At 38.4% G+C, this 12,088-nt stretch overlaps 2 protein-coding genes across 2 annotated transcripts in view; both read left to right on the top strand.

Annotated features, from left to right (window-relative positions):
- The window catches only part of LOC102796996 (uncharacterized), a 61,772-nt gene extending 54,648 nt beyond the window's left edge, over positions 1-7,124 (top strand). Inside the window, exons 30-34 of the mRNA XM_087834992.1 lie at positions 2,492-2,602; positions 5,151-5,435; positions 6,377-6,493; positions 6,576-6,697; positions 6,785-7,124. Of these exons, the coding sequence (XP_087691118.1) occupies positions 2,492-2,602; positions 5,151-5,435; positions 6,377-6,493; positions 6,576-6,697; positions 6,785-6,859 (710 nt within the window). The 3' untranslated portion in view covers positions 6,860-7,124. The remainder of the gene's footprint in view (positions 1-2,491; positions 2,603-5,150; positions 5,436-6,376; positions 6,494-6,575; positions 6,698-6,784) is intronic.
- Positions 7,125-11,397: 4,273 nt separating this feature from the next.
- LOC102778546 (uncharacterized) overlaps positions 11,398-12,088 on the top strand; it is a 28,193-nt gene continuing 27,502 nt past the window's right edge. The window contains exon 1 of the mRNA XM_087834973.1: positions 11,398-11,501. The gene's annotated coding sequence lies outside the window, so the exon portion shown is untranslated. The remainder of the gene's footprint in view (positions 11,502-12,088) is intronic.

Genomic DNA, 12,088 nt, shown 5'->3' with positions numbered 1-12,088 from the left:
CTGTTTTCTGCATTATTCATTTGCTCATTACCCACCAGTTTACCGTTGTTTACAGCGCTGTTGGTCGCCGTCTATTTTTTATCTCTTTTTTTTATACCTCAAATGACCTCGAACAAGAAAGCCTGTTCTGCTGTTCAGTACTGAAGAAATGTAAACTTTTTAAAATTATGCAAAATTGCAGAATATTTTTAAGGTTATCTGCTATAAAAAGCCAGGCCAGGAAAATTTCTTTCATGTCATAGAAATCAGTGATGATGCCCAGCCCTAGTGAGCAGCCTAGGCCCAACAGAAGTGGATGTAGCTGTGGGTAATGACGAAAGATGAAAAGGACTATTGATAACTTTTTTGTTAAGTCCTGATCCGTCTGATCTTCATAGCCAGTTCTGACACAGAGCCATCAACCTCTGAACGCTGAAAAAGCACAGTGTATCCAGAAAACACATTATATGTCGTGATGAATGCACTGCGCAAGTGTCCCCTCTCGCCACTGCCTTTCAGCGGCAGGCAGCAGCAAACAGGTCGTCAGAGGAGGCTGATGTGATGATTAAGTTTAATATTGTCTACAATATTGCCAAAGAGTGCCAAAGCACTTTAAGCACAAACACAAGATTGTTAGTTAATCATTTACAAATCAATATTGTCTTTATGGACATCAATTTTCCCCCCAAAACTATACTTCAGCAATGAGCAGGGCAGTGTTGGAAGGAAATTGAATGCAAAACAATATGCATATAACCAAAATGCACATACAGGTAGAAATCTACAGGACTACATTTCCAAAATAAGAAATCCTTGGCTAAAGGCCACACTAGGTGTTTGGAAAATGGTGGTAAAAGAAAATAAGCTGCAGAAGAATATACAAATATTAAAATGGTGTGCATATGATTCTGAATTTACACCAAATCATGTAAACCCTAGTTTTAAAAACTGGATAGGTAAAGGAATTACATTGACGGTATTGTAAAGGAAGATGAAATTGTGAGTTTCCAAACTTTAAAGCAAACATTTCATTTAGAAAACCAAAACCACTATAGATACTTACAGTTAAGAAACTTTTATACTCGAAACATTAAAAACCAAATACCCACTACAGCGAGGCCATTTATCCAACTCTTTTTAAATGCTCATAAGTCAGAAATTAAGAAAGGTGTAATCTCACAAATATACAAAAGTCTTCATGATCTCAGCAATTATTCAACCAAGTATATAAAAGAAAGATGGGAGAAAGAGGGAGCTCTGGTGATTACAGAAGAGAAATGGCAAAACATTTGTTCTTTTCATTGGAGAAGAACAAAATCACATATTTGGAAGGAGTTCTGCTAGAAAAGTTTTGCTTGTTTTTTCATTACCCCAGCTTTAAAGGCGCATTATGATGGTGGAAGTTGTGAATGTTGGAGGAACTGTGGCTATGAAACAGCACACCACTACCATATAATTTGGGATTGTAAGAATATTAAGAATTACTGGATAGAAGTCCATAAAGTGATGCAAAACATATTTAGTACATATTTACACTTCGATTTCAAATCCATATTTTTAGAATACATACCCTGAGACATAAAGGGTATAGATAAATACTTACTTTGTGTGCTGCTAGCTGCAAATAAAAAGGCACTGACCAAAAGGATCCACCAACATTAAACAGCTGTATTGATGTAACTTTGGAGATTCATAATATGGAAAAGATTACTTATTTTAGTGAATTTTGAGTATGAGAAATATGTAAAACACTGGGGAAAATGGCTCCACTGTGTGAGTTCCATAAGGCCAGATATCATTGATATTCATCACTGAAGGAATGGTTGTTTAAATATTTGTTTATTTTGTTTGTTTTTTATAATAACGTACTAATCTGCTACTTAGTGTGTTGGCTTTTCAATTGCCCTCTCTCTGGATGTATATAGTTACAAACTGTATCTAGTAGCATTTGATTAAAGCATTTATTCAATATATTCCGTATATAGTGTCAGTTAGGTTGTTACACATATGAGAGTGGCTTCTGTCTGGTAAGAGGTCATGAGTTTAGTTGGCGAGGGGAGACAGAGTGCATTTGAGGTCGAGACACACACACACACACATAGTAGGTAGACTCATTTCTAGGTAAGAGTTCAGGTCTAGTTTGCAAGCTTGTAACTGCATTTTGTGCCTGCATAAGTGACAGTTTGTTGTAGGACGTGCGTCTGATGTTCCAGAGATAAGCGAGAGCAAGACGAGCTACAAGGAGCACCTGGTGTGGAGATGGAGAAAATGTTCTTTTCAAATGTGTCAAAAGTCGTTAACAGAACATTTGTGGTTTTGAAACTTTATACTTGGGTATAACTTTATACTTTATAACAGGAAACTTTATACTTGACAGAAATATTGTTTTATTTAAATGGAGGTTTTCCCACATCGCCCTGTTAGAAGACAGCATTTAATTTGGTTATATTTCAACACGAAATGAAAGTTTTTACTGTCAATACTGCCTGTGGCCTCTGATTTCTTGTTTTAGAGGAGAGCTTCAACTTTGTGATGGTGGACGAGGTGGGAGAGACTGTGGAGAAGGAGGCGGTAATTACCAGGACAAGAGGTCGACCCAGGAAGAGAACCAGGCAGACCCCGGGTCAGTGTTGGGAAGGTTACTTTTAAAATGTATTCCACTACAGATTACAGAATACATGCACCAAAATGTAGTTTGTAATGTATTCTGTTAAGTTACTCAGTGTGAGTAACGTATTCTGAATACTTTGGATTACTTAATATACTGTCATGCTTTTCACAACTACATGAATGTAGCAATCACATCCTGCAAATTCCTGTTTGTTTTTGGCTTGTAAGCCCAAATCTCTCTGAATAGACAATATATTTACTGTAGGGGAGAAAAGACCTAAGTTAACATAAGATAAGATGTTAGCTCGGTGGTGAGTAGCCTTCAGTAATAGTAATAAGTCATGTAGATACTAAGTGGTACATAACTCAGGTAGCTACCACAACTAAAACAAGGTAGTTGCAGCAGGCTAACGTTAGTTATTAAAAAAGAACTTCCAGATGTTTCTTTAGGTTGGAGCCTTTAGACCAGGGGTGTCAAACTCAATTGCACAGGGGGCCAAACGTCAAGGCACACTTTAGGTCGCGGGCCAAACAAGATAAACATTTATTGAACACACTAAAACAATGTTTTTTAAACATAAATATGAATTAAAAACAGACAGGAATATTATTCCAGATTAAATAAACTTAAAAAAATAAACTTTAATTTTAAATATTTTGCTCTTCATAAAAATATATCCTGTCAAAATTCTGCAAGTTAGAAATATGAACATGTTGCCAAAACCCCCAGAAAAAATAAATGAAAGCAAAGGTTCGAGCTGCATGTAGACGGAGCTGGGCATTGCTTCAGGAATGGAACTAATAAACTGTGTCGTACTTTCCCCTGAGTGTATCATTGCACTGCAGCTCCATCTGAATCTGCACAGGTGCAGTTCAGCAAAGTCCGCTGACTTGGTTCAACATTACTTGGCAACAGGGAAAGTGAGGCAGGTTGCACTGGTGCATTTGTGACAGCTTCACTTGAAATGCCTTCACCGCATCATACATGTCCATGAACTGACAGATTTCCTTGCTGAGCTCAAAAACTCTATTGAGAACTTTTATCCCAACTCAGCCAACAGACCTCTGTATGATGAGGAATGTCGGCAAACTCTGAATCTATTTCCCACATAAAAGACTGAAAGTGACGGTGATCTAAACTTATAGTTCGGATAAAATTTACGGTTTGCGATCATTACATGCTCCATTTTTAGGACTTTACCACACAGCGTTTCCTGGTGTGTGATGCAGTGATATGCTGTTAACTCACCGGTACAGTTTTCCTCCTGCATCTTTACTCGCATCCTGCTGACTAGTCCGCTTTTTTCACCGCACAGCACCGGCGCTCCATCTGTTGTAAGTCCAACGAGTTTGTCCCAGGGCAGTTTCATGTCGGTTACACTTTGACATATGTTTCTGCTCAGGCTCACATTTGCCAAAATCTGCGTTTTGTCTGGACACAAGACGTCGCACACCTTCATCATGCAGCTCTTCAGAAACTCTCCCTCGGTAAATGGCCAGGCTGATTTGGCTCCTCTGCTACAATAAAACTTGCTTTCACAACAGCTTCACTTTGTGATTTTGCTCTGGTGACAAACGTCTGCTGAAATGTCAGATTCTTCTTTAGCTCTTCTACTTTCTGTAGTTTCTTCTCTGCATTTAGGTTTTTCAGCTTATCCTGACGTTTTGTCTCGTAGTGCCGTCTTAAATGAAATTCCTTAATTACAGCCACATTAGCTCCACTAATAGGACACACGGGTTTACCAGTAATGTCTGTAAACATATATTCAGTCACTCACCGCAGGCTCTGTTTTCAGAATCAACTTTTCTCTCCACCATTGTGAGCGGCTAGCTTCGCAATAACAGAAGTCTGACTTGATTGATGTGTGAATGTTCCCAGCTAGCCTAGCGTTCAGCAAGGAGCCTGCAGCACTGCATTTTGGGATCTGTAGTTTGTGTGTTATTAGCGCCTCATATCACTGGGCCATGCATAACAATAATAATAAATCTATATAAAATGATCTCGTGGGCCAGATATGAATGTACACCGGGCCAGATGTGGCCTGCGGGCCTTGAGTTTGACACATGTGCTTTAGAAACCGAAAGCAGCTTGTTTGTTGGCAGAGTTTGCATTGAACTTTCAGATTTCGCCCATCCCTTTGTTCTTTAAATATGAAGTGGTGTTGGAATTTTTCAAGTAAGAAATGTATTCCTGCCCATGCACTGCTGCTTCTCTTGCGCTGGCTCCGGGTCGTGTAACTGACGCAACCAACATACACAGGACACTTACATTAGACCCTCTTATTGTGTGTTTTGTTTGGGTTTCCAGCAATGTACCAAAAGTAGAGAGGGCCTAATATATGAAACAGAAAAAGTCTGCCGTTTAATCCATTTATTTCAACAAACTGTATTCTAATTATCACCTATTTAAGTGGTAACTATAATGGAATACAGTTACTCATATTTTGTATTTTAAATACATAACACCGGTACATATATTCTCCAGTGGCTGGCATCTGGGATAAAGTCGTGTCAGAGCTCTGAGACATGAAGCTTAATTAATCTGTTGTTTCCTCCCACAGTGAGAAAATCTGCTAGAGGGAAACCACAGAGCACAAAAGATGAGACGGAAGAGGAGGAAACAACAGAACCACTGCCTCCAGCTTCTGTTAATAACACTTTATCACAGGACCGAGACTCATCTGTGCCGCCAGGTGACGGCCAGGCAGAGAGTCAGAGGACTGAAGAGGAAGCAGAGACCCAGCCTAATGCTGCACCTGCTGGACAGCAGCCAGAGTCTAAGTGTCCTGATAAGGAGACAGAGGAGGGAGAGGAGAAGGATGGATGGAGCACAGTTGGCATTAAAGGTACAAAGAGCTGCTTTAAATCAATAAAATACATCACTCTGACAGCAAAAACACAGTCAACTGAATATAAAAAGAAAAATTGTATAGCCTGCTACTGTTAGCCTACTAATAGCTTTGAGATGCATTTCCACCACCTTGTGGTGGTAGTAATATGTTTTACATATTTGTGGTTGGTGCTAAGGGCCCCAGTGGGTGCGAAGAATATATCCCACACCATCACCAGCCTGAAATTTTGATACAAAGCAGGATGGATCCAAGCTTTCTGACCCTGCCATCCTAATGTCACAGCAGAAATTGAGACTTTTTTATTTTACAGCGTTGCTGAGCTTGTGTGAATTGTACCCTCAGTTTTGCGTTCTTAGCTTAGAGAAGTGGAACCCAGTGTGGTCTTCTGCTGTTGCAGCTCATCTGCTTCAATGTTGGATGTGCTGTGTGTTCAGAGATACTCCTCTGCATACCTTGGTTGTAATAAGTGTTTATTTGAGTTATTACATTCTCATCTGAACTCAAAAGTGCATTTTCTTCCAGTGAACTGCTGCTCATTTTGTCTTTCAGGCGATTTTGTGTAAACCCTAGAGATGCTTCTTTGGGAAAATCCCATCAGTATAATGCTAAGATTAGCAAACGTGCCACATTTAAGTCCACTAAATTACTTTTCTTCTTCATTCTGATGCTCAGTTTGAATTTCAGCAGGTCATCTGACCATGTCTACATACCTAAATCACTGAGTTGCTGCCATGTGATTGGCCGATTAGAGATTTACATTAATGAGCAGTCAAACAAGTGTACCTAATAAAGTGGCTGATTAGCATTTCACCTTTTCAAATAAATCAAAAAAATCATTTGTTTAATTACTTAAGTTATAATTTAATATTTTATAAACCCGGTGGCTCCTGCAGCAGATTTGTTGATGATTAACGTGTCGCTCTTTTCATTTTCAGTTGTGGGTAAACGCAGGAGGGAGCTTGTCGGACCTGAGGCAAAGCGATCTCGCTCTCAGTCTCCGTGTGTTGTAGCAGACTTCAGACTGCCTCAGTTCAACCCCAATAGCCCCCTCGGTGAGACACACACATAAACACGCACACGATTCAAATGCTGTGTTAACACTTGTCTAATTTTCCTGTTTCTACTCCTCTGCAGGTCAGGAGTTTGTGATCCCAAAATCAGGATTTTTCTGTAACATCTGCTCTGTTTTCTACCTGAATGAGAAGACCGCCAAGGAACTCCACTGCTGCAGCCAGAAACATTACAACAACCTGCAGGTACGCATGCGCACACACCATTCAGTACACAAAATCACACTCTTGGCCTAACGATGTTTGGTTTCTCACTTTTCTGTTTTTTTGTAGAAATATTATGCGAAACGTCGACAAAGAGCTTCAAAAACGTCATCTCAGATGTCTCAAGGCTCCGTTTCTGACTGATGGACCTGATCTACTGATTATTTTAACACATCACTGTGGAGAACAAGCCAATGTTTTTGATCCTACTAGTTCAGAAACTAAACTAATCGCCATGTGACACATTCTGTTGTAAATGATATGTCTTCATTCATGAATTGTCTCGCAGCCTTTCAGTTAATGCTTCTGTTTTTGTTTGTACAGGCTGGTGAAGAGCACAGTTTTAATTTTCTGTTATTATTCTATCTTTTATGTGAAAATATTATTGAAAAATGAATTAATTTAGTTAACAAGTGTTGATAGTTTATTAAATCTTTTTTCTTTTTGGTCATTTAGATCTTTGGCTTCAGTTTCTCTAGAAGAAAAGGGTCCATCAACCTGAGTGTGTCTCACATTTTCCAGACTCACTGGCTCAAGTTTGAAGCTGAACAAACCACCAAATTCGGTCAGAAGCTGTGAGGTTCAAAATGAGAAAGCTGAACTCTTGATAAGAAAGGTTTAAGAGAATTTTAAGTGTCTGTGTCGTTGTTTTCACTCTGTAACCCAGCATTTTAACATTGAGACAGTAATATTATACATACCACATTTCATTACATGGCAAATCGGTGTGCTTAACGGAGAAGAACACAAAATCTTGGTTTACGATGCCTAATGGAAAACTGCAAAATATAATTTCAAAAAAACATTTCACCTTACTGCCACTAGAGGTCAGTAAATAAAGCCTAGAGTTTGTTTGAGGTTGGTTGAAGGCACTGAGGTGTAAATACACTGTGTGGAGCAGTGTCTTGTGAGAACAACACGTCTGCTTAACCTCCTCTCATAGTAGGTGTGGGGCTGGAGATGAGAGTGGGAAAGCACTCAGACAACCGGACACAAAGACCCCAAAACACAAACAGGACAAGTAGACCATTAGTGGTACATTTATTTAAAATAAATCAGTCCCCTCATCAGAGTATATGATTCTTTCTCACGCACCTTTGTTTTGTGTCACCCTTTTCTTTCATCTTTGCTGACACAGAATTCCTGACTATCTTTCTGGTGTGCTATAATTTTATTATTTTTATATAAGATAAGATAACCGTTATTAGTTCCACTCGTGGGAAATTTGTTTCGTTACAGCCAAAACTGGACAGTGCAATGTTACAGCAGCGAAAATTAAGAAAAAATACTGGAATATATGATAATAAGAATAAGATACTGTACACAATAAAACAATAAAATACAATTTAGTCAGAAAAAGAGAATTGCACTTTGTGTTATTGCACATGTGTGGATTTGTGTGTTTGGTCAGCTGCAAAGTCTTTGTTGTGGAGTCTGACAGCAGTAGGAAGGGAAGACTGGCAAAATCTCTCCATCCCACATCATGGGTGCCGCAGCCTGCCACTGAAGGAGCTGCTCAGTGCTGTCAGAGTCTCCTGCATGGGGAGATGCTGTCCAACAGGGATGACAGCTTAGCCACCATTCTCCTGTCACTCACTGTTAGAGATTTGTGGATCAATATGGTTGTCATTGTGCAAGATGATTAGATCTTTAGCAAGAATGCTCACCTCTGTTTTCTACACACTGGTTCGTTAAAAGGTTATGCCATACATGGGGTGACTAGGGACATCAGTGAAAGGTCACAGTGATATGGGGTGTAGCAGAAAATGTCACACACACATCACAGGTGTACATGTTCAAGTGTGAGTGTCTTAACTGTCATATGATTAATTAGATGTTTGTGTAACAACTGTTATTGATAAAAGGACTGTGAGGGGAGGCCGAATTCGGAGTTGGCTGAGTTCGGGTGAAGAGCTTACAACTCTAGACCCGACCGGACTTCCCTTGCAAGTAAAAACCGATGGAGCTCTGAGTGTCTTGCTTCGTTCACAGTAACAGGCCACTGAGACAGCGAGGTCTGCAAGTTTAGACCTAACACTCACCATCTCCACTGGGTTCAGAGGGCATCCTAGAACAGAGCTGGCCCTCCACATCAGCCTGTTCTCTTCCTGTCCCCAGCAGAGATGCTGCCGCCCCCGCAGACAACACCTTAGCAGATGGCCTAGGACAGGGGTCAGCAACCTTTAACACCCAAAGAGCCACTTGGACCCGGTTTCCACACAAAAGAAAACATTGGGAGCCGCAAATACTTTTTGAAATCTAAAATGAAGATAACACTGTATATATTGGGTTTTTTTTACCTTTATGCTTTGTGTGAACAACTAAAGTAAGTAAGTAAAGTTTATTTATTAAGCGCTTTTTACAGACAGGCAGTCACAAAGCGCTGTACACAAACATTAAATTAAACAATACAATCAATAGACATTATACACAATGTAAAAGATCAAATGTAAAGAATGTAAAGAATATAAAATACGTAGATCAACAAAAGGCTTTTTAAAAGAATCCACAGAGCAGCTAAAAGTCTGAGCTCTCTCTGCTGTTGTGTTGTCGGGCTGTGAGCTGAAAAGCTACAGCCGGCTGTGTGCGTACAGCAACCGTGTGTGAAAAGTGGTCAGTAAAGAGATGCTGAAAAGCATGTTCATGGAAACATCGTCGGGTCTGCCGTGATATGTTTGCAATAAGACTTATGGTCCTGAACCTCTGCGCACAGCGTCTGCAATTCATCTTTACGGAGGACTAAGCTGTCATCATTCAATATATTAAAATTTTATGAATAAAAGGGGAACTTGTGATATTATTACTTGTGACTGCATTAGTATTATAATTATTTGGCAGAAAGCTTATTTCAGGGAGAATCATACCTTATTTCCCCCCTTTCCCATGCTTCCTTTTTGCAAACTTACTCATGTCTCACAGTCACAACATAAATTATATTTTTATAATGTAAAATTAATCTGTGCAGCATTGGTGATGGGGTGTAAAAGTAATTTCACATATTAAAATTCAGGCTGTGTTATAGTGGTAAAAAAAGATAAGATAGATCATCATCAAGGACATTTATATATGAGTTGTTTTCCTATGGAAATAGCGCCACCGTGTGAAAAAATAATTATAGTACACTTATCCTGCGGCCACTATAAGCCATGACAGAGAAAGATGTAGTGAAACTTCCAATAACACACTCAATAAAAAATGTAGAACTCACAGTTGTATTTTTCTAAAAAGTAAACAAATTTTAAAAAAAGAAAAACAGGTGCTAATTCCTTATAATTGATTGATTGATTGATTGATTGGTAATTTATTTCAACATGTGAACAATATACAAGTACATTTAGAAAAGAAAATAAAATAAGAAAGAAAAAAACTGTACAAATTACATACAAAAAAAATTATTAATTTACATGTTGAAAGGGAGTGGGAAGAAGTAAACACTTATTTAATCCCACCCCTTTGCCATAAATTATCAGTTAATATTTAGTCAGCTTCCTTACTGATATAATTTGTAATAAAAACAGCGAACAGATTTCTGATATACTATATACTATAATATCACATCATGAGTTGTTTTGTTTGGTTTTTTTTTGTTTTTTTAAATAGAGACATTCACTTAATTTCAATATTTTCCTTTTCTTTATAGTTCGAGAAGATCATATTTATATAACTCTTTTTGAACAGTTTTATGTTTGGACATTGCTTTAATTCCATATTCAGACTGTTCCATAGTTTCACTCCATGAACAGAAACACAAAAGCCTTTTCTTGTGGTACGTACCTTCATTGTTTTGAAGTTACAAAAACCCCTTAAATTATAACTTCCTTCTTTCAAAAAAAACATACTCTGAATATTACCTGGCAGTTCTTTATTTTTTGCTTTGAATAGAATTTGTGCTGTTTGGAATTTCACTAGATCGTCAATTTTCAATATTTCAGACTGCAAAAATAGTGAGTTTGTATGTTCCCTATAACCTGCATTGTGGATGATTCGAATTGCTTTTTTTTGAAGAGTAAAAAGTGAATGTAATGTGGTTTTATAGTTATTGCCCCAGACCTCTGCACAATAGCTTAAGTATGGTGAAACCAGTGAACAGTATAGAATATGAAGTGATGTTCTGTCGAATACCTGTTTTGCCTTGTTTAGTATTGCAATGCTACATGATACTTTGGAATGAATATATCTTAAGTGAGCTCTCCAGTTAAGTTTTTCATCTATTATTACCCCCAGAAATTTATTTTCACTGACTCTTTCAATATCAACACCATTTATTTGAATCTTTGCATTTGTATTTAAACTACTATTTCCAAATAACATAAGTTTAGATTTATTCAAATTTAATGATAATTTATTTTTATCAAGCCAGAACTTCACTTTACTTATTTCATTAGTCATATCCTCCAATAATTTCTGCAGATCATCACCAGAGCAAAAAATGTTTGTATCGTCAGCAAAGAGAACCATTTTTAATACTTTGGACACTTTACAGATGTCGTTAATGTACAAGTTAATCGTTAATTATTATTACATAATAATAATAATAATAATAATAATAATAATAATAATAATAAGATGCACGGAATGCGTTAGTGGAATTACGACAGTATCTTGAGAGTTGTCGTTTCCCTTCGTGCTTTTATTTTGAAGGCAGGCCATTGAAGCGGAAATCGTTGCGCTGGGTCACGTGGTTAGCGTTTCCTTTCCGTTAGCAAAGCTGTAGATTGCAAGAAGTTCTTCGTGAGGATTCATTTGAGCACATCAGGACAAACGGATTCCACACATATAAAGCACGGTATGTACCCCAAGTTGTTGTAAAAAAAACAAACAAACCCGCAAGCGATCAGCTTTTCCTTACAGACGCTGTTTGTCGACTTGTGGTGGTAGTTTGTAAGCGGGCCTGCAAGAGGTTGCAGTGCTCCTCGGTAGCTGCATACATTGCCTTGCCTTTTTTTGCCTCCTTGTGGCTGGACTGGTGGATTATGGTCTCGCCTCATATCTCAATGCTGCACGGATTTTGCGCAATCCAACTTAACTCAGTGGCATGACTGTCGTTATCCCACGTATCCCCCACAGCCACCGTTTTCCTTTATTTTCATTGCAAGCTAGTTAGGTGGGAAAACCCACGGGAACAGCCACACTACATAATCCCACAACACATTTTAAATACATTCATAAAAAGCAGCATTTACAACAAATACTGACAACATGAATTCTACTGATTGAGAAAAACAACCACTTCACTTATGATAAGTCCCCACTCCACTCCACAGACCTGGCTTGTATTAAAGTTTTCTCTCCTTTAGTGATGCACGTTAACCCCGCTCTTAAGACTCATCCCAGACGTGATGGTATTGGTTATCAGTGGCCTGGCATTAGACA

The sequence above is a fragment of the Neolamprologus brichardi genome, chromosome 3, assembly GCF_056152115.1.
Source record: "Neolamprologus brichardi isolate AB-2024 chromosome 3, ASM5615211v1, whole genome shotgun sequence".
NCBI classification, from domain to species: domain Eukaryota; kingdom Metazoa; phylum Chordata; class Actinopteri; order Cichliformes; family Cichlidae; genus Neolamprologus; species Neolamprologus brichardi.
This window is presented reverse-complemented; position numbering and strand designations above follow the sequence as displayed.